Consider the following 26,507-nt stretch of genomic DNA (forward strand, 5'->3'; position numbering starts at 1 on the left):
ATGTGCAACATATAGTCACAGATCTTTGGTAAATATAAATTCATGATTCTTTACTCTGTTCTCCCATCTGTTGGGTGTAGCCGTGTAGTGATATAATAAGGGAATTGTTTGTAATTTTCGAATTTAGTACTTTCCATCAAAAATATCTTCTCTTCTATTAAGCTTTTACAGATGTAAATATATGTTGAATCTCCATATATTGTTGTAATGCTGTGTCAAGTGAGAAGAATTCATTGGACAGAATAACCCCGTTACTAACTAGAAATCTTTGCTTATCAGGCCTCCCATTGAAGTGAGGTAGACCAGGAAATTTTAATTTAGAATGAGTGATCAGGATCAGCGATTTCAGCACAGGTGGAATTTCAGAAGGACTGAAAATGATTTTGATTCAAGTGATGATGATCACTCGAGACCCAGTCCTCCTAGGGAGCCGAAACTTACGAAGCATAAGCTGGTCACTAGTCAATTTTCTGAGGAAAATGCCCCGCAAACCATGCATAACCCTACATCAATTCCTAGTGGAGAAAATGAAAATCACTTGAATTTTGAAGAACCTAACAGAAAGCCGAACCAGTCTGGCAAGACACGTGAGAGAAAGGCTAGATCAAAGAAAACTAAGAGAACTACCTTCAACCACGAGCCTTCAGATGCTACACTGATCAATTTGAGCGGGTACACGGAATCGTTGGTTGAAGAAATAAAAACCACTAGAGTGGACTTGCTTGCATGGATGAGCAACGAATTAACGTCATCCTCTAAAGATGATATCATTTCCTCTAAGCCTAGTGGGCCAAAGAAAGGCCAAAAACAAAACACGAAGAGAAGCAAAACTCCGAGAAATAACCCTAACAAGGGTAGGAGAAAACCAGGAACAAGTACTCAAAATAAAATTAATGAGGAAGTTGTGGTGCCACCAAAGGAGGGAGAAAGTGTTATCGTTGATGCTAAGTCTGTTGAAAAGACTGAAGCTAAATCTGTTGAAAAGACTGAAGCTAAATCTGTTGAAAAGACTGAAGCTAAAGCTGCTGAAAAGACTCAGAAACAAAAGGGAAAGACTTCAAGGTCGTCTACCAAGAAGCGAAAAACTGATGGCACTGAAGCTGCCGAACAGACTGATAAAACTATTACAGCTGCTGCTGATATTTGTGTGGCGTTGCCTTCTGTTCTGCCTCAAAATCAAGTTACAAATAGTGAGAGAATTCCGTTAGAAGATGGGAATGGTAGAGATGCTGGGAACAGAAATGCGTTGAATCCGGGAGTCAATTTGAGCTCTCAATATCTGAATTATGATCCAAGAGCCCAGCAGAAAGATGGAATCTTCGCTCAAAGTGGTCTGAGGAACATGAGCGATTTTGGACAGAACTCATGCCCAACTATGGGTAACGGGAATGGAAATGGGTTTCCTTTTCCCCTTGCTCCTCAAGGGTCGAATTGTGGTATCGGGTTGCCAAATGTCCCTAACCAATTCGGGCAACAATATCTCAGTCAGAGCAATAGGATGTCAGGAATGTTTGGGGAGCCTTCTTTATTTTCTAATGGAAATCATGCTTATATGGAAAATTATGGTGTTCTGAATCAGCCTCTGAGATTTAATGTTCAGCAAAGCGGAGTCATGGCATTACAGTGTCCAGATATTAGAAGGGGAGCATTCAACCAGGGTAATGTAACTAATCAATAAATCTTCCATAATACAGTATATTAAGGGAATAAGTCAGCAATAGAAATGCATACCAGTGAACTGTACACCCTTTGGTTTAAAGGGAGATGTTTAATAAAGTGTTTTTTTATAGAAAAAATAAAAAAGGTAACACCACGTGACAATGTTATCATCCTTTTTGCGGAAACATTTAATCTTTATGTAACACTTGGTGCAATGAGGTAACCTTGAGTTGCACCAAGGATTTGCCTTTATTTTGCATTGATAATTATTTTCTTTTGAAGTTCTTGGATCGATAATATAATTACACGCTCATAAGTCTTTAAATCAAGGAGATTTGTAGAGAATAATGATATTACACACAACAATTTTAACTACTACCTCCGTTTCTTATTATGTGCAACATAGGGGTATTATTTGTGAGACATAAAATATTTCTTTGATGCACATAATAGATAACGGAGATAGTAGATTAGTTGGTTAAGATTTAGGTGGTAATCAAGACATGAGATCGAATTATAAATTTATGTCTAGTATTGTGTCAAACTTATCCTTTGTATATATAGTTACGGAGTATATAGCAATATTAAGCTATGTCCCCTTCCCTTTCTGTTTGAGGATGAGGTCCTGCCAATTATCAATTTGATACAGAACCTTATAATTTAATGCTTGCAAGATAAATACGGGTAACATGATGCTCTGTAACTAGCATATCTTGTCTGTTGTCTCCCATAATGTTTTTAAAATATTGTATAGCTTTTTTACAGAAAAAAAAAAAAAAAACCTCTTAAACATCCCATACCATATAAACAAAAAAACAACTATTAAGAAATACTAATTTAATTCATTAACAAAACACAGTATTTTGACTGTGAGCATATTTTTAGCTCAAAATTGGGGAAATTACTGTCACAAATTTGATATGACACAAACCTAAACTAATTAGTACTACCAAGAATAAAAGTAACAACTTTGTCTTATGTAACATTTTTCTTTAAAAAAAAAAAATAGTGTCATATCAGACTAAAACCTGTATTGCTGTAACTGTAAATGTAAATTATCACTCCTCAATTAGGGCCTGTTCTCATACGTTTATTTTCAGTTCAGTTCAGCTCCTAATTTTCTTCTCTTATAAAATATTCATTTCAGTTCAGTTCAGTTTCGCTGAGTTCAATCTATGAAAACAGACCCTTAGTCTTAAAACTAACTATACAGATTATTTTATAAACTAAAATGTTTTGCAAAAAGAAAACTTAAAGGTAAAGTGCATAATTTCCAATTTATGCTGTATTTTCCCCATTATCAGAACTCAGAGATTTCAATTCCCAATATAAAAAAAGGAAAGAGGATATCTTTGCTCTTGCTTCAGTTTCCAACTTGCCATTTCAAGTCCAACCCAGTAGGCCAGTACTCAGAAAGGTCACAACTGAATATTTCTTCTCTCTTCTTTCACCCTTCAAAAATTTAGAAATTCCTCAATTTCTGATGCAGAAGAAATCATAAAATTCTCAAGTGATGGATCTGCAAAGATTGAGCTTGTTTTTCTCTCTTTGTTTTCTTATAATAAGTGTTAGAGCTGGGGATATAATTCACCATGATGATAAAGCTCCACAAAAACCTGGGTGTGAGAATGATTTCATCCTGGTGAGTTTGAATTTTGCAATTTATTTTTCTACCCACTTTCTATTTTTGTTGATTTTTCATCTGGGTGTCTTTAATTTTTACTAGTTTCTATTTTTTGATTGTGTAATTATTTTTCATTTATAGGGAGTATTAATTATAGTTTAATATTGTGTTAAGATTATTGTTTGGACTCCGTAAAACTTTGAAGTGAAGAAGTGGTAGAACAATTCTGTATTTGCTTTGTTATGATAGAAGCTTATTGATTTTTTTTTAGGCTCTTTTCCCAAGGTTTATTGTTTTATACAGTATGTTTTATCATTTTAAACTTTGGAGGAATGCAATTATTTTTCCATTAGGGGAGCCGGGAAGTGATGTAGACGAGATTTGATCAAGGTCTTGGGTGTCAGGTGTCACGCCTAAGACTTTAACCAAGTTAGTTGACAACCCAATTTTGATTCTTGATCATTGTATAGATACCTTCTTGGGGCTATGACAAGAATGATCATATTACTAGGGAGTAAGTTATAACTTTTAAGCTAGTGGCTTGTTTTTTTCATTTGTGGTGTGCTCTCCTTGGTTAGGTGAAAGTGCAAACATGGATTGGGGAAAAAGAAGATGTAGAATTTGTTGGTGTTGGTGCGAGATTTGGTACTAGGATTGTCTCGAAGGAGAAGAAAGCAAACCACTCTCGCCTTACTCTTTCAGACCCTAAAGATTGTTGCAGTCAGCCAAGAAACAAGGTTGCCATCTATATTCTATTTATGTCAAACTTGGTGATTATGCTCTTATTTATTAGCTCATGTGGTGAGCTTTGTGTTAGCTTGCCGGAGATGTCATTATGGTACATCGAGGCCACTGCAGATTCACAACTAAAGCAAATGTTGCAGAAGCTGCTGGTGCTTCAGCAGTTCTCATTATAAATGATGCAAATGGTAATTACTTGAAGGCTTTTGTCTTTGTAACATTAGTTGTGTAAAATTTGAGTGATAAACGATTACAGGCTTTTAAGATTAATATTATGATTTGCACTTTCCTTGGGTGTCATAAATCTTCAAAGCTGTTGAAGACCCTGTAATAATACACCAGTAAGCTCACTGAGGGGGAATCATAGGAGAAACTCCACGGTATTCATTTGCAGTTAGTAATTTGCTGATGCGGATTCAGATAAAGCATCATTTGATGCCTTGGAGTTGTTAAGAGTTCATCTTAGTCTCATTCATGTTTAATTTGCTATTGCCAGTACCATTGTTTGTTTATTTTACTATTAAAGGTAGATATGCAAAGTATGGGTGTTTCTGGGTACTTGCATATATAATTCCAGGTAACTAGCAACTTCATGAACAATGTGCCGTCTGTCTCACATTGTTTGCTAGTTTTGAAAGTTGTGACTTACAACATTGTTGGGACTTATGGAGTACTTTGTGATGGCACCCTCTCAAAGTATTAGGGAAAGAATTTTGGCTGAAGTGTTTCTGCTCCATAGTGTCACAGTGTCACCACATTGGTTTTTAGGAGATTCTTTAGCAACTAAGACCTAGCAGTAGATAGATTTCTACCTGTTGTATACTCGTATTAATCTGCATAACATACCAAAAATTGAGGAGCTTCAAGGCGCTTTGTCAATTGAAATTATTTTGTAGAATCGTAATGATAGGGTAGCAGTACATGTTTGAAAAGTATAGATGAGGAATGGCTCATATAATTGGCAAAATGTACATTTTTGGTATCTAACAATCTACCATGGTCACTTTTTTCAGCTCAACTTAACAAACTTTCTGCTATATTCTTTTGAGATGTATGGATTTCTGAGATATTTGCTATTTTAAAAAAATGTTGGAACCTGAGTTTTGAATTACTGTTTATGGAAAAACTAAAATCTGAATAATTTGAAAAAAAGTATTTGTCAATTGTTTCATAAAGACAGCAAAAAGTATAACATAAAACTGGGACAAAGGGAATAGTAGATTTGGAGGGGATGTTAGTCACATATGCTTAGTTGTTATGACAAGCACCTCAAAACTATGGTCTTAGCATGTCCTGTAAGAATATTTGTATTCATTTTGCGCTCCTGCTAGATCTGCACTGTTACTGTATATATCTTGGTATTATTCTACAAGTGGCATAATTTCTGGCAGTTAGGCATGAATTTGAAAATAAGCAGGAGGCATTGTATTTATTGCATAGCAAGAGATTTGGACTAGGAAAGGAAAGAAGATCTGTACATTGCAGAAATGAAATTGCTTATTTATTTTATGACAACTTAGGATCAGCCTAGAAGTCATTAGCTGTAATATGTGTCTCATTGTAAATGACTTTAGTTACTTCTGATTAATAAAATTAAGGAAGTAATAATGATGTATATAGTGCAGTACATGCCCCATAAGGACACTAGTTTTTAAAGACATGAAAGTGTGACACCATGCATCTTGAACAGGTTCAGAACACCACCATTTACGTTAGTCAAGCCACTTCCAGTTTATATTTTGTATTTCAAAAGAAGCTTAAGAAAATTATAATATTTCCGCTTGACTCCACAGACTTATTTTCACTGTAATATGTGCAAGACTAATAACTGTTGTTATTATTCACCTGGAAATTTCTATATACATACTTGCATATGTTCACGCTTACAGCCACATGCCCACATGTATGTACATGTACATGTATATGCACCTTGATAAGTATAAACAAAATATGAAATTTTATTGTTCCAATTATCAAGTTAGTTGATGAGCAATTTTATTTTCTTGTAGAGCTTTACAAGATGGTCTGTGAACCGGATGAGACTGATCTTGATATCCATATCCCTACGGTTATGCTCCCTCAAGATGCTGGTATAACGTTGGAAAAGATGCTGTCAAATAGTTCTTCAGGTTAACTTTCTCAATCCAAAATTGCTCTCCCTGCATCAAATTTATCTGCGCATTGCAGTGTTTACTTAAATTAAAGACACAGTCTGATCATTCTAAAGCTTGTTTTTTTTAAAGTTCTCTCCTTTGTTCAGTATCTGTGCAGCTATACTCTCCTCGAAGACCAGTAGTGGATATTGCCGAAGTGTTTTTATGGCTTATGGCAGTTGGCACCGTTCTATGTGCATCATATTGGTCAGCTTGGAGCGCCAGAGAAGCTGTTGCTGAGCATGAAAAGCTATTGGAAGTAAGTCTGTTTTATAGCCTGTTCTCCCGTTACATTATGTATTGTTGTTTTCTTGTGCATGTGTGTTTAGGTAGGCTTGCAAGTATTATAGATCTATTAGTCTTAAAGAATAAGGACCCTCCTTTAGATTTTGGTTGGTTGCTAACTGTTTGTTGTAAACTTATTCTCCACAGGATGCTTCAGATGAACTCTCAAATGTGAGCTATGGTGGTGTGGTGAACATCAGCACAAAATCGGCCCTACTGTTTGTTGTTGTAGCTTCAAGCTTTCTTGTTGTCCTTTACAAATTGATGTCATCTTGGCTCATTGAGCTTTTGGTGGTGCTTTTTTGCATTGGCGGTGCCGAGGTTAGAAAAATTCTTTTCTTATCACTTTATCAGCATCTTCTGTTTTCCTCTGGATGAATGTTATATGAAATATGTTCTTCCTGTTATACCCAATAGAAACGAACTACCTTTTAAGCTTTTGGCTCTAGTGCTACTGTTTTAGCAGTAGATCTGTTAAAAGATACTTTCTGAAGTTTCTTTTCAAAAATCTTAGAAGCAGACCAGCCATCTCTGTGCTCAAACTTAGATTTTGTTTTGAGCAAGGTCCTCTTTGAATCGAGTAATAGAAGGAAATAAGAACATGCTGAAGTAGATTCAGCCAGTTACTTCCATTTTGGTTTGTTCATGAATTCACGAGAGTGGGATAGTAAATAACTCTATATTTGTTCTAAAAAATAGAAATATCCCAATTTCTGGGGAAACAGTAATCTAATTACTTCTTCTGTTTCCTTGAATTTGCCGTTGTTCAATATTTATACTATTAACATACTAACTTTGACCATGTGTAAACTGTTACCGTATAAAATGTTGATGGATTAGTCTATATGTGAACGTGAGATGAAAGGAATATTAATCTTCTAGTGATTGTCTTATATTCATACTTTAACCTTAGTTCTTAATTTATTTTAGCCTTATTTTCTTCGTTTATGTTTTGCAGGGGTTACAAACATGCTTGGTTGCTTTACTTTCAAGGTATTTATGCCCTATTTGTTTCTAGTCCTTCAAGAGATATAATAGCTGAATGTCACCACATAATTTTCTGAGAGTACGAACTCTTTGACAGTTTATGTAAACAGTAACCATCTTTCCTTGCTGAATTTGCTTAAGACATGGGAGGGTTTAGTGGCAATTATCATCAAATGTTGACTAATTTCTGATATCCACGAGTTTTACAATGTTGAGAACTGTTAATAGCATCTGCTGTAGATATATCTCTGAAGCTTGTGGTAATCTTGCTAATATACACCTATCTGTTATACTTTGATGCTATTATAATTACCGATTTGTAGTGACTTGTTAAAAAAGAAATAATATCTTAGAGTCATACTCATATAATTTGAGTCTCGTCTTACCACTTAAACTGCACTAACACTTCTAAATTGCAGGTGGTTCAATTTGTTCGCACGCTCATATGTGAAAGTACCTGTTCTTGGAGCTATTTCATACCTTACTTTAGCTGTTTCACCATTCTGCATCACATTTGCAGTCCTTTGGGGAGTTTATCGAGATCTTCATTTTGCCTGGATTGGTCAAGATGTGCTTGTAAGGATAATATATTATCAGATATATATTCTACAGTATATAAATGTGCTAGACATTCTTCTGTCATTTGTAATTATAATACTAATAATCACATGCGTATCCTTTTATGACGACACAGGGAATTGCTTTGATAATTACTGTTATTCAAATTGTTCGGATTCCAAATCTCAAGGTAATGAATCCATCCCCTCCCCACTTCCCTTCTCCCCTACAAAACCTTTCAAATATCTTATAAAAGAAAGAAATGATTTGGAAATTTGTTTAGTTGTTTTGAAATGTATGCGAAAGATACTGCAAAATCATTAGATGAATATGTTCACCTTTATTTGGCTCTATAAGACTCCAGTGGTAATTACAAATGCCTGAATTTGTTTGTTTTCTTCCTCACTTTGCAGTCTAAGGAATAGCCGGATAGGCTATTTGTGCTTGGAATCATAAGCAGTTATTTATCAGTTTTGTTATAATCTGATATCACTTTGCTTGAATGCTAATTGCACATTACCTTTGGTAGTTGTCTGATTTTCACACTTGGGGTGCTTTGATTATTATGATCAATTGGTTTTTAGTGTTATTGATATTCTCTGGTGAGATTCATAATTGTATATATCTTACTTTTTGCTATGTGAATCAGGTGGGAACAATTCTTCTATCTTGTGCCTTCTTGTATGACATATTTTGGGTCTTTATCTCAAAGAAGTTATTCCATGAGAGTGTTATGATTGTGGTAAGTTAGCCATATCAACCACTTGCTTTGCTAAATGATTTATTGTAATGCTATGTTCGTTTGTAACAACGAATTCCTTTCTTTTTTTTTTTTAGGTAGCCCGTGGTGATAAAAGTGGGGAGGACGGTATTCCTATGTTGCTTAAGATTCCACGCATGTTTGACCCATGGGGTGGCTATAGCATCATTGGTTTTGGTGACATCCTTTTGCCAGGATTACTAATAGCGTTTTCTCTCAGGTAAGAATAATCTTATAATTAAGTTCTTGACTCATCCCGCCCCCTCCCCTAATTTCTTTTGCAATAGGTAAATAACTCGGTAATCTTTTGCAATAGGTAAATAACTCGGTAAGAGAGAGAGAGGGGGGGGGGGGTCTGCTTAAAGCAATTAGTCCAGGCAAGGCATAAGAAAGAAAGAGCCAAGGCCTTCTCAGCCCCTCACAGCTTTAAGAAACACCCCCCCCCTCCCAAAAAAAAAAAAAAAAAAAAAAAAAAAAACCATATGTCCTACAAATGAGAATAGATCCCCAAACTCAGTGTTCGAAGGGTGACTATAGTTATTACATATCCCCACAATTATTATGCCCTTGGAAGTGGCTTGATTTGTACATATTTTATTGTTTTGTCACGAGTGATTCATGTTACGAAGTTATAACCAGCTATTATATTGGCATAGACCTGAATTTGTGAAAATGGACAAAAGAATACATGATATTTTTTTCCCCTGTGACCTTTGGGGGGAGGGGGAGGGGCTATAGTAGCTGTTGTAAAAATGATATATGTTCATGTATGTTTGACAGGTATGATTGGTTGGCAAAGAAGAGTCTTCGAGCTGGGTACTTCTTGTGGACTATGATCGCCTACGGATTAGGTAAACAAAGTTGTTCCTAATTTTTCTTTCATCTTCCTATTTTGTGGTAGTTGAAGTAGGGTGCATAAGTTCAGCTCCGCACTGCTTATGTGAAAATTTTGCATCTGGAAGCTCCCCGAGTTGCTGACTATCTTATTCAAATTGTTGAATGTTATTGGCAGGTCTTCTCATTACTTATGTCGCTCTTAATTTAATGGATGGACATGGCCAACCTGCTTTGTTATACATTGTCCCTTTTACTTTAGGTATGTTTTCTGATGCACCTTAGGGCTTTCTACTTCCTAAAACGTTACGCAATTCAGGTTGGCAATTAATGCTTCAAACAATTCCACATTCTTAATTTATACGCGGTCCAAAACTCCAATTTAGTCATCTGTGAGTTAACCTGATGTTATAATCTACATAAGCCTAGTGTGTGATGCTCTCACCAATATATATTTATGGCAGATCAAATTGATGTCGTATTACCCTTGTAATTGTAAAGAGGTTTTCATTACAGTACATAAACTCTGTACATATAATGATATAAACCATCTTCATCGGTGCATCTAGGAGTTCGTTTAATCAAAATTGATTTGTGTGAATGCCAGGAACATTATTGATGCTGGGTAAAAAAAGAGGCACTCTCAAGGTTTTATGGACGAGAGGGGAGCCCGAAAGACCTTGCTCTCATATGCATCTGCATATGTCTGAGGAATCGAATCAAGAAAAGTAGATCCTCAGTCTGAAATTAATGTATAATTACGTAGTAGTTAGGTGTTGTACTTGTACTAATTCACCTTCAAGGCTTCAATTTTCTATTGCCTGGAAGCAGGAAAGAATGTAATATATGTCGAATTTGCCAAACTAGTTTATATTGTATATTTTCATACTGAGCTCTTGAGCTGGGTGTAAGACCCTCTCATTATATGAGTAATAGAAATGAATTGGTCCTATCAAATGGAGCACTTTTGTTCAATTTTGTACGTTTGTGGTTTTGAGTATTTGTTTAGAGCCAGGTTAATCTCTAAGATTAACAATACAGTTTATCTCCTCTCACAACTTTATACATTGATTTTTATGTCACTTTATTATTTCACTTTTATTATTTAAAAAGTAAAAGAAAAACAATATATTGTGAGATGAGATATACAGTATTTCAGATTTATCTCAAAGATCAATAAACAGAGTATATGACCAACTCAAGTAATCCTTTGTCACTCAACTTAATTGATTTGCTTGCCACTTGAAAAAAAAAAAAGATACTGGTACAAATTATCTATCAATAATCTTCTAACATTCGACAAATTACAAATTACATTTCCCATCTATTTTATCCCTAATTCCTATGATCCATTACTTTTTGTTCGTTAATTCAACAAAATGATCCTCATTTAGTGGTTGAGTTTTCTTGCTAAACATCATCTCAATTTCTTCCAATGATTTTCCCTTTGTCTCAGGCAAAAAGAAGTAGAAAAACAACCAAGCCATTATTGCAAGCCCACCAAACAAGAAGAAAGTCCCACCAATTGTAATTGCCTTATACATTGATATGAAACTCATTGATACAGCAGCATTCATAGACCTATTCACAGCCACAGCAAGTCCTGCGCCGACGGCTCGAAACTTAAGGGGAAATATCTCAGATGTGTAAACCCAAGTGATGGGTGATATCCCAATTGAGAAAAAGGCCATATAAATGTATGTGGCACATATAGATAGTGCTAGAGCCCATGATGCATGGTTTTTCGAGTTTGCAACAATAGGTAGCCTACACAATTTTTCCTGTATCGGCAACATTGCTGATGTGGTATTACCATGAGGGTAACAGCTGGTGAAAGTTAGCCCGACCCCAAGTGCTAATAGGGCGGCTATCACCCCAGCTGTGCTAGTCAATAGCAATGGTCGTCGACCAACTTTGTCTAACAAAAAAGTGGCTACTAAAATGAAAAGGGTCTTGACCACCCCTAGCCCAACATTTGCTAGCAAGAGCTTGTTCTTGCTAGTGATCCCAACCGCCTTGAAGATCCTAGGGCTATATAGTATGACAGCTTCTACACCGGTTGCGTGTTCGAAGAAATGAATACCTATGGCAGCAAATAAGGTCCAACGAACGGCTAAGGTGGGCTTAAAGAGGAGCTCCTTCCATAAGGAAAACTCGGTTTGAGACTTTTTATCTAGCAATTTTGTAGACTCTACGGTTGTTATTATATCTTCAAGCCTAATCTCGGCCTCGTATTTCGAGTTAGACACCAACATAAGGACTCTTTTAGCGTCATCTACGCGCCCTTTCACAACGAGCCAACGTGGAGACTCGGGCATTTTAAGTACCCCAAAGATCAAACCAAGAGACGGTATGGCTGCCACGCCAAGCATTAGCCTCCAACCTAACTTCAACGTTAGTTTTCCAAACAAGTAATTTGAGACATATCCTAATAAAATGCCGAGACTAATGCAAAACTCGGGTAATGATGATAGTTTTCCTCTGTGTGTAGCTGAAGAAATCTCGGCTGTATAGATTGGCGCGATCATAAGGGCAAAGCCTACGCCGAATCCAGCGATGCACCTCCCGGTCATTAAGACCGCGTAGTTAGTGCCGTAACCCATCAAGATAGAGCCTAACAAGAAGAGGGTGGATGCTACGACGATTGTGTAGCGTCGACCGATGTAGTCGGAAGTCCTTCCGGCTATTAAAGAGCCAACCAATGCACACAAGTTAAGTATCCCTGTTAGTACTTCTATTTGTGTGTCATTGATCTTGAGGTCTTCTTTGATGAAAATCATTGCTCCACTCATAACTCCAGTATCTGAGGAAAAAAAAAAAAATAATTCAAATGAGAATATGTTATAATTGGTTTAAATTAAATTTACTCAATGCAATTGAAGTGTTTTCTTTTATTCTCAATCAATACATGCATCATTTTGACTTTTACACTTGTCACTGACGCCAACTATGTGGTCCACCACTTCAAATTAGGGGAGGATGGAGAGCCCATTATCCTATATAAACCCCACATCAGCCCCCCCCCCTCCCCATATGATCGATGTGGGATTCAAGTCTCATACCTTGCAATAGACAGTCCTATAACACATGTACATGCACAACTATTTTTAAAGGCAAATAAGTAAACATACGTGTAAAATTAGATGTTCAATAAAGAATGAAATATGAGTATGCAAATAATTATAAGTGACCGATACGATCATACGAGTACTTAAATGTGCTAAATAATTAACTCAACGGCTTAAATGCTATGTACGAGTATATATGTTTACACAATATTGCGAAAGTGTTAGAGGAGTTACCATAGCCAAATATGATAGATATTGTAGAGGCAAGGATAGCAGCAGCACAAGCAAATTTGTTAAGATGCTTATGTTGTTCTCCTTCAGCAATAGCTTCTTCCATTGTAGATAATTTACTCTCACAACTTGTATGGTATGTTCTTTTTTAATTGATTAATCAGCTTCGATCATCATATATAAGGTGTTATATATAAGGAAATAAAGTATGTGGTAAGTTTAAGTTAAAAGAGTGTTAAATAGTCTGGCTTCTTCTTATTGTGGATATTTATACAATAACAACTACGTAATCCTAATAGGCCTAGAAAACAAGATATTCTAACACCTTGAACTTTCCTAATTAACAAGATAACGTTTTAATATAACTTTTAAATAAAACGGATGTTCAGTAATTCACCTTGAACTTTCCTAATTAACAAGATAACCTTTTAATATAACTTTTAAATAAAACGGATGTTCAATAAATTACTGAACATCCGTTATAAAGTGACAATAAAATGTGCAAAAGTTACACTAAAACGCACAAAAGTTACCCTGACATATATAAAAGTTATTTATGCTTCATTGATAAATTTGACAAAAGTGACATTAAATTTGACAAAAGTGACACTAAATCTGATAAAAGTGTACCCGATGTACAGTAAATTACTGAAAACCGGGTGTATACAAAAGTTTTCCTATCAATAGATAACATATAATATCACTAAGTTATAGTATTATTTAATTTTCCTTAATAAGGAAAATATTACTCCCTCCGTCCCGGTTTAGTTGCACCGGTTTGACTGGCGCTGGATTTTATGCAAAGTAATTGACTTGTTTATTATAATGTATGTAAGTTGGTAGTGGGCATTTTTTTTATTATAGCTAGTGGAAGTGGGCCATAACATTTTTTTGTTGGGGGGGGGGGGGGTGGGGTGTTAATTTTTTATCATTTTTTTTACAAAAGTGAAATAATAGTGGGCCATTGATATTTGAGATAAATATTAAAAAAATAGTGGGACCATGCCTTTTATAGAAATGTTGCAAGTAATTTGGGACGACCTTATAAGGAAAGTGATGCAAGTAATTTGGGACGGAGGGAGTATCATAAAATCTATATATAGAATGTATTATATTTCTAATAGTATATGTTTTAGCCTGTCCTTTAAGGGTTAGGGTTGATCAATTCATTTAAATTGGTGTAGTCAATTATTTTTTACCTCTTGACTATGAGTTTACAAGTTTAAATCCTATTAATTACGAGTCTCACACTTCCGAATGTCATTTTACCTTATTCTTTTCCCTGACCTTCAATCCATGACAAGTCAAGTCGAGTCTACTAGAATCATACTTCTATTATGTAAATCTTACCTATCAAAATAAAATATGTTTGAGGAGCCTACTAGCTTTGTAATTAAATGTCTTTAAAGCAATTTGATTAAGCGTTTATCGGTAAACTTTGTTACATGTGGATTATGGAAATATCCTGGTAAATGCGATGAAATAAGGAAATATGGAAATTATTTGGAACGTTGATTGATTACCAACATTAAGACGTTTAAACAAAGTTTGTCCTTTTGTTTTATAATGGGGTTATCACAAGCAAGAAAGTGTTTTGCAACTCTTATGTACCTGTAAAGTGCAAAATTTGAACTACTTACCTTTTTGACTTATTGTGAAGTTTGATTGATATCTAACACAATTAAATTTTAAGCACTTTGCCATCAACAATGTGAAAATTAAATTGCTAGAGGTTTTTCTAAATTTCGATAATTATTGTTGTTTTTACATAATTGAAGAAATTTTCATTGTTGACCAAAAAAAAAAGTTAATTATTTGAATAATTTCAAATATAGTTTCTTTGTTTCGTTAAGACAAATACGATAATGCATGATTTTAAATATAAATTTCTTTAATTATGTAAAAACAAAAATTATGAAAATTTGATGTTTGGAAAATAGACAATGAGACGAATAACTATACTCTATATGACTTGAGAGTAACTTATATGTGAATAGTTCTTAAATTCTAGCTAGAATATGTTTAGTAAAAAGAAATAGAGAAAGTACATTAAGAAAAATAGAAAATATGTGGATATAAGAAAACAAGGAATGAGCAAATCGAAAAATTAGACACGATAGAGAAACTGAATTAGTAACACGGAAACTCCGGCCAGCATTGATTTTTAGTATGACGTGGTTGATGAATATCTTCTTATTTGAGATATATTAAATCAGATGTCAAAAAGTTTAATTAGATGCCAAAGTATTAGATTACTGTGATATCAAATTTCATTTACATTAATGGGAAAAACATTCTCAAGATTGTTGGTACATTTGGAAAAACCATACATGAGATTACGAGCAAGTGGGAAACCACTAATAGTTGCATGATGTAATGCCAAGTCAAGATTACTTTGTAAAATCATTGGAATAAAGATTGCATAGCATGATACATACACGGTGTAGGCACAACACGTTACTGTGTGGTACCGAGTAGTGAAAATATTACGCCTAATTAAGTCATCACTTGGTGCAGTGTCAAAACATACACAAATTAATAATAACTACCCTAGACAAGGGATACCCAGTTGTTTATCTGGGGTATAATTGTCTTTTCAAGTAGCATTGGAGGGGTATATGAGTCTTTTCATGTACTAGTCGAGGGGTACATGTGTAATTTCCTTACCAAACATTAAAAGCAAAAAACAAACAGTAATGGGACAACTCACCAAAAGTACTGAATAAATGACCATGCTTTTTCAATATATTTACAAAAATGTCATCAAATTAACAAAAATTCGTTTATCTGACAGATTAACTTGTATTTTCCCTAAAAAGATTAACTTGCAATAATTAGTACGAAAGTAGCTAGGGGTTGATTCTACGACGAAAAATGTGCTTGTGACTCACACTAAGATCTCAAACACTTACTAATAGAGTAGTAGTCAACTAAGGGCTTGTTCACATTTATTGAACTAAACTGAATTGAATAGAGCTGAGCTGAACTGAACTGAACTGAACTGATTGTAGCCGAACTAAACTGAATTGAACTAAATAGAGCTGAAATGAATATTTTATGATAGAAGTAAATTAGGAGCTAGACTTAACTAAACTGAACAGAACTGATTAGAGATGAACTGAACTGAAATTAAGCTGAAGTGAACAGTACAGGCCCTAAGACAATAAAGTAAATTATTTGTGACTAAAACTAATAAGAATAAGGGAATAAAATTTCACAGCTATCATAATTAAATATGCAGTTTAAACTTACAATTCTGTTTATATATTAATAATATCATATTCTTTTTTTTTTTTTTTTGACAATAATATCATATTTATATTACCTATGGAATTACCTTTTATAAATTTGTTGAGTGGTTGGTGGTAATAAATAAGATGGAGAAAAATGAAAATATTATGTATGACATGAAACTTTTTATATTTATTATTATTAATACACCGTCTTTTAAAAGCAATCAATGAATTTTTTTTTTTATATATATATATAAAAAACAATAATCAAATCTTAAATACTAAATAAGAAAAATCTTCATTTCTTTCTGGAGGTTTTAAAAAATTCACATGAATAGAATACAAACATCAATAACACAAATAACCACTTCACCTGCATTTGCGTCGTGGCATATAGAATGTTGTTCTGAATTATCTAAAAATTCAAAAATTGAGAATCCTATTTGAGTGGTATAATATGAAGTGTTTTGAATTGAATTTTCGAAAAATTTAAAAAATTAACTATTCAAATGTAGTTACACCTATTTTTAAACTCATTAATTTTTCCCTCGACGTTGCATTATATTAGTAATACTAATAGATTATTAAAAAAAATAAGTGTATAAAACATATTTCATATGAGTCTAAATCTAGAGTACAAACTCTATTGATTTTTATTGGTTTACGTTGATACATAAAACAAATATCTATCATCAAAATGCCTAATTTAAAATTTTTAATTCTCAAATTACATTATAATAAAATAGTAAACCTTAACGCTGTCACATCGTAAAAATTTATAAATTTTATAGAGTTTAGACTTTATACACATCGTAAACTTTAAAATAAAATCAAGTAACAAATTACATGGAACTGTTTACAAAATTACAAATTGAATGAGTGAATTCTCAAAAAAAAAAAAAAAAGGTTTAAATTACTTGTACGCTTTTTTTTTTTTTAATGATTTGGAGGTTTTTAATTTTGTGCATCTCGCTAGTAATTGATGCTTGTTTTGACTTTGATTATATTTGTATATGATATAAAGGTAAAATAAATGCAAATTACAATTGTTTTGACTTTCATCTTGGGAAAAAGTGAATGAAGAAAATGATTTGATCAAGGTTTGGTAATAGTAGAATCTAAATTAAAGAAGTAAAGTGGATGAGGAGATGAAGATTGAAAAAAAAAAAAAAAAAAAAAAAAAAAGTGGCGTATCTAAGGCATATGTCGCTGCCTATTAAGGAATGGGATGGCTAAATGGTGGGTGGTGGTTTTTTTTTTTTAAATAAAAAATAAAAATTTATAAATTAATTTAATTATTGTATTTTTTTTTTGTGTAAAATTATTGTATGGTTAGGTGAGAATAAGAAGATTATTAAAAGAAATTAGAGAGTAATTAAGTGAATAAGAGATATTAGGTTTTCTTCACCAAAAAAAAATTACAATCGGGTTTTCTTTTGCCAAAAAACTTCTAAAAGGTCTATTTTTCGCAAAATGGTGCTTTTGAAAGTTTTTTTTTGACAAATTTTCCTTAGTTTTGAGAGCGGAAATAACATTATTAGAGTGTATAATTATATTGTGATGTTCTAAAATATATATATTTGAATTTGTTTTAACGATCAATGGGTAACAAGTGAGCTTGTAGAAGATATAAAAGTTCACAATTTTTTTTTTCGCAATCCTGTTTGATCCGTAATGCAGATGTGCGATTTTTGTACTCTTGTTTGTGGTTATGGTGTTTACCTATATTTAATTTGGTCATTACCTAACATAATGAACAAAGTAAATAAATGCCTTAAATACAAATAATAATAATAAATCGCACATCTTTTTTCCAGATCAAACAAAATTGCGACCACTACATTTTCTACAACCTTGATACCCTTGTTCTTTGACAAACTTGAACAATATGAGTTTTAGGTCACCATAATATACATTACAAATGTTGTTTTCGAAATCACAACTCACAACAAAACATCAAAAAAAAAAATATTTTCACATAAATCAGATTTTCGAACACGAGGGTGAATAACATACGAAATAGTAACCAAAAACTCAATTCATTTTCAAATTTTTATTAGGATTTTAGGCCAGATTTGAGAATACATTAACACAAACAATGATTTTGGGAATACGTGGCTAATCTATGATGAATAAAAAACATTGATGAATAATTTTAATTTCGTGATTTTTAATTATAAATATAGTTTTGAAAATTAATTAATATTATAAAAATAGATTTTTATAATTTATATTTATATATCTCTAAAAGAATACATGTATTAAAAATAACACATACATTATGGACATTAAAAATAATTCAAAATTAAAATCAAAATACGATATGAACAATAAAAATAATTCAAAATACGAAATACTAAATACGAGACAAAGAAATTTCGCTACGCTGGCTTATTGTGGTGTCTTTTTTAGAAATGACATTTTATAATGTCTCAGCTTTAAAAAAATCATATGAAGTATTCAATAAAAATAGGTTAAGTATTTTTTTTTTTGACGGGGAATTTCAATTAAGTTAAAGTTAAAATAATGTAAGTTCAACAAAATTAATTTCAGTTCATCAAAAATTAATTTTAATTCAGCAAAGAGCAGGTGAAGTGTTTTTTGCATCAATAACATAATACAAAAAAAAAAAAAAAAAAAAAAACAAATTCACCAAATCATATAATATAATTGTAAAATTATAGGAAATTTTATAATATGAAAGTATACATTATAACGAATCCAATAATATATTATACAACAACATTTGTTTTTTTTTTTTATATATATATATATATTAGTAAATTAATCAAGTCAAAATCATTATGTGAAACTGTAACACTTATCAAAACACGAAGGGAATTTTTTTTTTTTCCTACGGAATAAGGGATTAATAATAAATAATTTGATTTATAAACCATGCATTGCACGGGCATTCTAATTTTTTTTTTATAAAGTCATGCTAAATTATTGTGCATGTATACATGAAGAACTTAATTATTTCTAATCGGATTAGCTTTTTAGTTTTGACTTTTGAGTATTTTGACCCATCTTATTTCTAGTAACTTCATATAATCATATCCATTAATAAATTAATGGACTTTGGCTTTTGGGTATAGAAAAAAACACAGAAGCTACCACATGGTTATCTTGGGCACCATACAAACACCAAACACACAAACTTCTATCTTCCTCCATCTTCACTCTCTCTTTCTCTCTCCTCTCACGCTCACTTTAAGCTGAAGAACCACCAATTTAATGTAATTTTGACAATCATTGCCTTCTCCTGTTTCTGGGTTTTCTGGAGTTTCGACTGAATGACCTCCCCATGCCTTTATTAGGTTCACTCTCTCTTTCTCAATTTATTCATCTAATTTTGTAATTTCTTGTTTTATTTGATGCTCCTGTTGATAATTTTACAATACAGTTTCAGAATTTTATGACCCATTAAATTTAAATTAGTATGCTTTTGAGTAATTGAATATAACATATCTTAGAAGTACTAATAGTGAAATGGGCAACTGGGTTTTTCAGGGAATGTTTTATGAATTAGTATATTTATTAATGGTCGAATTATTGGACTTCCCTTTATTTTATATTCCGTATTTTATACAGTATAAATATTTGTTGAAGATCTGAATTTCCAATTTTTAGAAAATAAGTTGATGCTCTGGAATTATTTACCTATGAATGAATTGCCAGCATATACATTAGGGCTTATTGGAAGTTGCAAAAGGTTGCTTTTCCACATTTGTAGTTCTAATTTTTATGATTTTTTTGAAGTAAAAATTTACTTGGGGTTCTGAATTCATGAAATTGTAATTACTTCAATTTCTTGCTTAATTACACCTTTTCTTTTCTTTTCTTTTCTTTGTTTTCATTTTTTATTTAATTATATCTCATGGTCTTTGAAAATAGGATTTACTTGAAATTCGAAATTAAGGACTTAAAAGATCTAACCAATTCAGGATAATAGTTGTCACTTGAATCCATCACGGTAAAATTCTTAGAGAAATTGTGTCTAGATTAGGATTAAAGTAAATACCAAGTAGAAAACTGTGTGTTGTAGATAATTCAGTGAGAGGCTGAGAGCCGAGCTTGGCCGTCTTTTATTGGAGGAATAAAACTAAACAGAATGTTATAAGTCATTAATATGCACGAAATATCATTTATTGATAATACTTCTACTCCCTTTGTCCCATTATAATAATCAAATGTACTTGTTTAGATGTCTAGAATATATTTTATTCTTAGATTGCCAGAAATACCCGCGCTTGAATGGAGTTGTGGAGATGGGATGAATAGATGACAACCGTTGAGTGAAGCATGGCTTATTTATGAAATTATAACTATGGATGATTTTGAGACAATGTGACACTTTTTTTGCAGAATGAAGAACTATTTTGTTTATAGAGTTGAAGTTGGAATTTGTTAGCTATAGATAAGTTTTCATAGGCCTTCTGTTTAAACTACCTTTGCGCTATTCCCTATTATATTCACCTCCAAATTTAACCATATTTTCACCAGTAAGCTTAGAGTTGCTTCTCACTTGAGTTCTGATGTGATGGTTTCCGTATTGTTGATACTTTGTCTTAGTTTGGTCTTTTAATCAATTCAGCACTGATCAAGTCTTTATCATGATATATTATGGCAGATATAGCTATTGCACAGTCTTCCTTCCAAAACTATTTGGGTTGTTCAGGAGTGGGATCGCTTATCATCGGTAAAATTTCCAGCTATTGCCTGTTACAACACGAGGACAGATGGGCATTTCGAAAGTCCTTACAGAGTACAGAAAGCTTGAAATTTAATTTAAGTCAATTTAATAAGAAGTCATGTCGTAAGTTCTTGGTTAAAGCTGTTGCTACTCTTGAGCCAAAGTGTTCAATTCAAAGTAAAGATGAAGAGAAACATAGCCATATTTTTCCATCTACCAGTAAACCAAATGAAGAAGAAGAACTTGATGAGAGAGAAAAGTTAAGACGCATACGGATTTCTAAAGCAAATAAAGGAAACACGCCATGGAACAAAGGCAGAAAGCACAGTCCTGGTAAATTACTCATACACTATCAGCCCTCCTGCTTTTGTAATTTGGAGATCAAATGCTGATTACTTTGATGATGTACAGAAACTCTTCAACGTATAAGGGAGAGGACCAGACTTGCTATGCAGAACCCTAAGGTGAAGTCATGTAAGAATTATATTGATTATACATTTAGTTAGGGGGGAGCTAGGAATAGAATGGAGCCTCATTTGAATTCAATCCTGATTGAGAAGAATCCTATATCAGAGAATCTGTCTCAGACAATTTAATTTGTTGTGCTCATTGTTGTACTCTGCAACTCCATCTTTTTGTTTAGTAGAAGTTTGTCTTGGTATTGATTGATTATCTATGGTGTAAAAATGGCATCATAGTCCTTGTATAATTCGTTCGTTTACAAATATATAAATTAAGTGGCTGCCAATTCTCTGTTGTTTCTTCCCTCGCTTGGCTTGGCTGCTGTAGTAGTCTCCATTTTCTCCACTTTATAAAATATATTTAGTTTTGTGATATCCTGCCACACAAGAATAGTTAACTAAACTTAATTATTTCCATCTCCATATGTTTTTGGTAACTTTTGATGTTTAGCAACCTATTTTTATGCCGTCATCCTTCTCCTTAACCCCCTCCATTGTTGATGATGAATTCCATTAAGAGCGTCTCAACCTATGATAGTTCATCATTCTCCTTATCTCCTCAGTTTAACTCACATGCAGGAAATCAACTTAGTTGAATACTATGAGATTCATTCTGATGAGATTTTTTGTTCAGGTGAAAATGAAGTTGGCAAATATTGGTCATGCTCAAAGGTGGGTCCGGAACTAGTATTTTTCTTCTTTTTGTCATTTTTTTCCCAGTTTCCTCTGTAATGTGTATGCACTTATTGCAGTCCAGAGACAAGGGAAAAAATTGGGGTTGGAGTGCGAATGGGCTGGCAAAAGCGCCGTGCTAAGTTGCTGCTTCAAGAAACTTGCCTTTTTGATTGGCAGAACTTGATTGCTGAAGCTGCTCGACATGGTTTGCTGGCGCAGGAGGAGTTGCAGTGGGATTCCTACAAAGTCATGAATGAGCAATTGCAGCAGGAATGGTTGGATAGCATTCAGCAAAGGAAGAAAGCGCCTAGACCCAAGGGTAGCAGGAGAGCACCCAAATCTCTCGATCAACGGAGAAAAATTGCTGAGGCCATTGCTGCTTTGTGGGCTGATCCTGTAAGATTTAATCCTAATACATAAAGCTATAAAATTACTTTTTTACTCAATTTTTTCAAACAAAAATATGTGGCTCTTTTATTGTCATGTTTACAAGTAAGGAATGTAGTTCTTGTTTAAATTATGTAGTTTTAGTATAAGCGTTGCTTCCTTGTCCTGAAGTTCTGATTTGTGGGCCTTGTGGCCTGTTGGGTCTTAGATGAAGTGAAAGAGTGTTGAGTAATATACCTTTCTAGAAGATTGAAGCAATAAGTTGCTGGTAAAATAAGTTTTAGTCAAGGTTGTTGGCCCTGTTTAGTGGCAAAGATTGAATCAGCATTTGTTTATGAGGCTCTCTAAAGTCCTTTGACTATTAAAATTGGTCATTGGAACTGTATGATGCATGGATTTATATGCCTCTAGCTTTTGTATTCATAATCTGAGCATATTTTTTGTGATCCTTTATTTGCTTTGTTTTGGATTATTGTTCATATTTCAAAGTAGGATGTAAGGCAGAATCAGTGGATGGGTTGACGACTGCATCGTAGATTCATTGGTGGGGGGGATTGCAATGCGGGTGATGAAAATGGGAGTGGGGAACACCGGAACAGGGGGTTTGTATATGGGAGAGTTTTATGATTTCGTTTTTTTCCCTGAGGGTGTGTTTGGTTTGATGTAAAATGTTTTCATGGACAATGATTTTCCCTTTTTTTTTCCCCCCATTTTACTTTGTTTGGTTCGGGCAGGAGTGGAAAACAATTTCCCCAAATGTGAACATTTCACTCTCAATGATGGAAAACATTTTCCCTGACAAAACAAAGGAAGTTACATTTTTGATAATTGATCTATTCCACGGCTCCACGCTATATATGCATTCTCCTAGAAAAATATATTTTAAATTTTGAACCTTTATCTTGGGTGCTGTAATCATATCATTCCATCACTATCGGTGCTACTTATGAGACTCTAGCTGGCCCTTGGGTAGTGTACAGTTAATCAGATGTATGCAGCTTTACTCATGCAGTTAGGAAGGGATCTTTACTCGTGCAGTTGGGAAGGGATCTATTAGCTTGTTTGTGTCGTTGAATATATGGAGTTGTTGCCAAATTGGTAGATATTTTCTGAAAAACCCTCAGATGGTTACCAGACTTTAGCTGTTTTTTTGTTTTTATTTTTCCAATTCCTATAACTTCAATCACTGAGTAGGTGCATTGAGCTTAGCAAAAGCCAAAAGTTTTCCAAATAACAAGACTGGTGTGACTGTGTGATCTACATGTAACCTAAGAGCTTACTAATGGCCAGGCTCAAGCACTTCAAATTTTTATTAACGTTCAATATCTGATTGTGGCCTTGTACCCTGACCATTAATTTCCAATGAGACCAAGTTGTGTGGTAGTGATGAGCACTTGTTGAGTTATTTCCTTTCTGTTTTGCCTGCATTCTTTAATCCTTGGCTAATATTTTTTTTAAACCTTCTTTAAAGGAATATCGTTCAAGGGTGACTTCAGGCTTGGCTAAATATCATAATATACCAGAGGGGGCTGAGAGAAAGGTAAGGAGAAAATCAAGTGATGAATCACAATCCCCGAGAACTCCTAAGAAAAAGCTCAGCGGTGCAGAAAGCTCTGCCACAGCAGAATCTAAGGTAAAGATTCAAAAGCCCAAGTTGAAGAAGAGGGCTGCTCCGAAGTATAAAGACCCTTTAGCGAATTCCAAGCTGGAAATGTTGAAGAACATCAGGGCACAGAGGATGGCATCTGAGGCAAAGAAAAACGAAGCCTTAGAACAAGCAAAGTGAGCCTTGCACCTTTTAAGTTTCCATGTCCCTTGTTTGTAAATGTGTTTTATTCCCCCTGTGTTCTTGTATTTAATGAGTTATACTGTTAAAACAGGCTCTTAATAGCAGAAGCAGAGAAAGCTGCAAAGTCCCTTGAGATTGCTGCAACGAAAAGCCCTGTTGCTCGAGCTTCCCTTATTGAGGCAAGAAAGCTTATTGCTGAAGCTACCCAATCTATTGAATCAATAAAGAAACAAGAGCCTAATTCTGAAGATGATCTTACTTTGGGGACACAGAATAGTGTTGAGAAGGATGAAAACCCTTTCACAGAAGACAATGATCAAGGACACCATGGAGGAGTGAATGGCACCGACACTGGGTTTACGCAAAATATTGATGGTCAAAATCAAGATATTGGTGTCTATAGGATGCCTATGCTGGAAGAAATGGACACAAATCACCAATTTCCTAGACAACTCGGTGGGTATGGATTTTCTGAACTCGATATAGGGAGTTTTATAGGGAAATCAGAGTTAAGGGAGCTCATTGATCAACAGCATGAGCATGAACTAAATGGTGCTACCAAATTGAATGGGAGCTCTTCGCACCACCATGGAGCAAAGTTGCAAAATCATGAAGATGAGGTTCCTCCAATTCCTGAAAAACCAGTGACTAAAAAGTGGGTTTGTGGAAGACTGGTAGATTTTGTGGAAGGTGAGTGAAATGCAGTACATTCTTTATAGTATCCTGAAGACTAGTCATTCTTAAAAGCTTCAGTTCGAGAGCTAGCAGATGATGCAGAACTGAAAACCTCTCTTCTGGTCTGTTCGTTTAAGAAGCTGCCTTGAATGCTTCCTGATTCCACTTAGCAGCAGATTTTGTTTGTATTTCACAAGTATACTTCTAGAAAATTTCCGTCGATTATTAATACTTCAGTAGTTTTGAGTACTCTGTTAGCTGCAGGATTATGTTTGTATATGTTGTATTGGACGAAATAGTTAGGTTCAAGATAAATAATCTTTGGTAGGCATCATATTATTGCTCAGTTGCTCTAATGGTTTTTCAAGTATTCCTAATAAAAAAAATGGATGCCTAATTGGCCATGTAGTGAAGAAGATTTCCAGGTTATTTTATGTCTCGGGTTGCCCCCTGACCTATATACTATGTGTACACGACAAATCATTCAGCTTTGGCCATTAATTCGATTATAATAAGATGATGTGAAGAAGTCAAGAACTATATGATAAAGAAACCTTCTTTGTCCCAAGAATATTGTCACATTTGACTTTTAATTTTAATAAACTTTGTATGTAGTTTATAACTGATACGAAGTACAAGTATGTAAAGATACTTAATGTATGTATGTATGTATGATAGAGTACATTGTTAATATCAATTTCTATTAGGAGCACTTTAGAGGTGAAGATTCTCTTACCTTTTTCATATTCTTAAAGAGTCTTGTCTGTGAATTCGGTCTACGGGAGATGTTTGTGTAATAGAACACATTTTTCTGTACAAAAATGATACCAAATAGTATTTGCACTAGCGGACTAATGTGTTAAATCTAGTGCTGGTAAAAACTGGCACGACACGAACCGAACATGAAAAAAAAGTGTTAGTGTCAAGGGTTTTTAATACGTTTAATTAAATAGGTCAACACAACACGACATGTTTAATTAAAACAGGTTGGGTTAGTGTTGAGATTTTCAACACAAAATTAACATGACCCAACCTGCCTAATATAAAAATCCAAATGGAATATATTGAATACGGAGTAAGACCAATATTTTTCAATTCAACACGACACAATCTGAACACAAAAAAGCGGGTTAGTATTAAGGGTTTTCAACACTATTAATAATTGGGTCAACACGACACGACACGTTTATTAAACGAGTCGGATTAGCATTGATCTTTCCAACCCATTTAATTTCCGACACAAAAAAGAACACGACACGGTGCCGGATCTAGCTAAATCCTTCCCAAAGTTGGTTTACTGGTCTATGCCGATTTGCCTCAACAGTATCGGACCGTTTTTAATTTTGGACGGACTATGCCGGATGCCTAATATTTTTAGTTGGAGCTAGTAAAAATATATGTAGACACCTCGAGCACTCTGCAATTGACAATTACATGCGCAATATATTGATCTCACGAGACAAAATAATACGGAGTATTGTTTTCTTTGTCAAAGTCTACAAGCTAAAGCTAAGGTCTTGATATCGTGAAATAATAATGTGCTCCTTTCATCTTTATTTAGGTTTTGACATGCATGCTTCGTTAGCCAAGTGTTACTACACTTTTTTTTTTTTTTTTTTTTTAAACCATGTTACTGCATGCTGTACTTATAAACCATTTTTCTTGGCCACACGATATCTCCATTATGTAGG

General features: G+C 33.9%; 3 protein-coding genes across 3 annotated transcripts; 2 read left to right on the forward strand and 1 right to left on the reverse strand.

Moving 5' to 3' along the window:
- Positions 1-2,865: 2,865 nt before the first annotated feature.
- Positions 2,866-10,558, forward strand: LOC145559294 (signal peptide peptidase-like 2). Its single transcript, XM_081620723.1, has 14 exons — positions 2,866-3,301; positions 3,862-4,020; positions 4,101-4,212; positions 6,034-6,153; positions 6,285-6,436; positions 6,610-6,783; positions 7,421-7,455; positions 7,869-8,025; positions 8,144-8,197; positions 8,657-8,749; positions 8,845-8,987; positions 9,548-9,618; positions 9,780-9,863; positions 10,209-10,558. The coding sequence occupies exons 1-14, from the start codon at positions 3,173-3,175 to the stop codon at positions 10,331-10,333; spliced, it is 1,608 nt and encodes a 535-aa protein (XP_081476849.1). The 5' UTR covers positions 2,866-3,172; the 3' UTR covers positions 10,334-10,558.
- Positions 10,559-10,949: 391 nt separating this feature from the next.
- On the reverse strand, positions 10,950-13,006 carry LOC145559303 (putative polyol transporter 3). The gene is made up of 3 exons (XM_081620731.1): positions 12,904-13,006; positions 11,444-12,404; positions 10,950-11,368 (listed from the first exon to the last, which is right to left on the reverse strand). The coding sequence occupies exons 1-3, from the start codon at positions 13,004-13,006 to the stop codon at positions 10,954-10,956; spliced, it is 1,479 nt and encodes a 492-aa protein (XP_081476857.1). The 3' UTR covers positions 10,950-10,953.
- A 6,215-nt stretch (positions 13,007-19,221) lies between these two features.
- Positions 19,222-25,150, forward strand: LOC145559314 (uncharacterized). The gene is made up of 7 exons (XM_081620740.1): positions 19,222-19,453; positions 20,767-21,162; positions 21,241-21,293; positions 21,925-21,962; positions 22,043-22,361; positions 23,824-24,134; positions 24,233-25,150. Exons 1-7 carry the CDS (start codon positions 19,441-19,443, stop codon positions 24,837-24,839), a joined length of 1,737 nt encoding a protein of 578 aa, XP_081476866.1. The 5' UTR covers positions 19,222-19,440; the 3' UTR covers positions 24,840-25,150.
- The last annotated feature ends 1,357 nt before the right edge of the window (positions 25,151-26,507 follow it).

Source organism: Chenopodium album, chromosome 1, assembly GCF_948465745.1.
Source record: "Chenopodium album chromosome 1, dcCheAlbu1.1, whole genome shotgun sequence".
NCBI lineage: Eukaryota > Viridiplantae > Streptophyta > Magnoliopsida > Caryophyllales > Amaranthaceae > Chenopodium > Chenopodium album.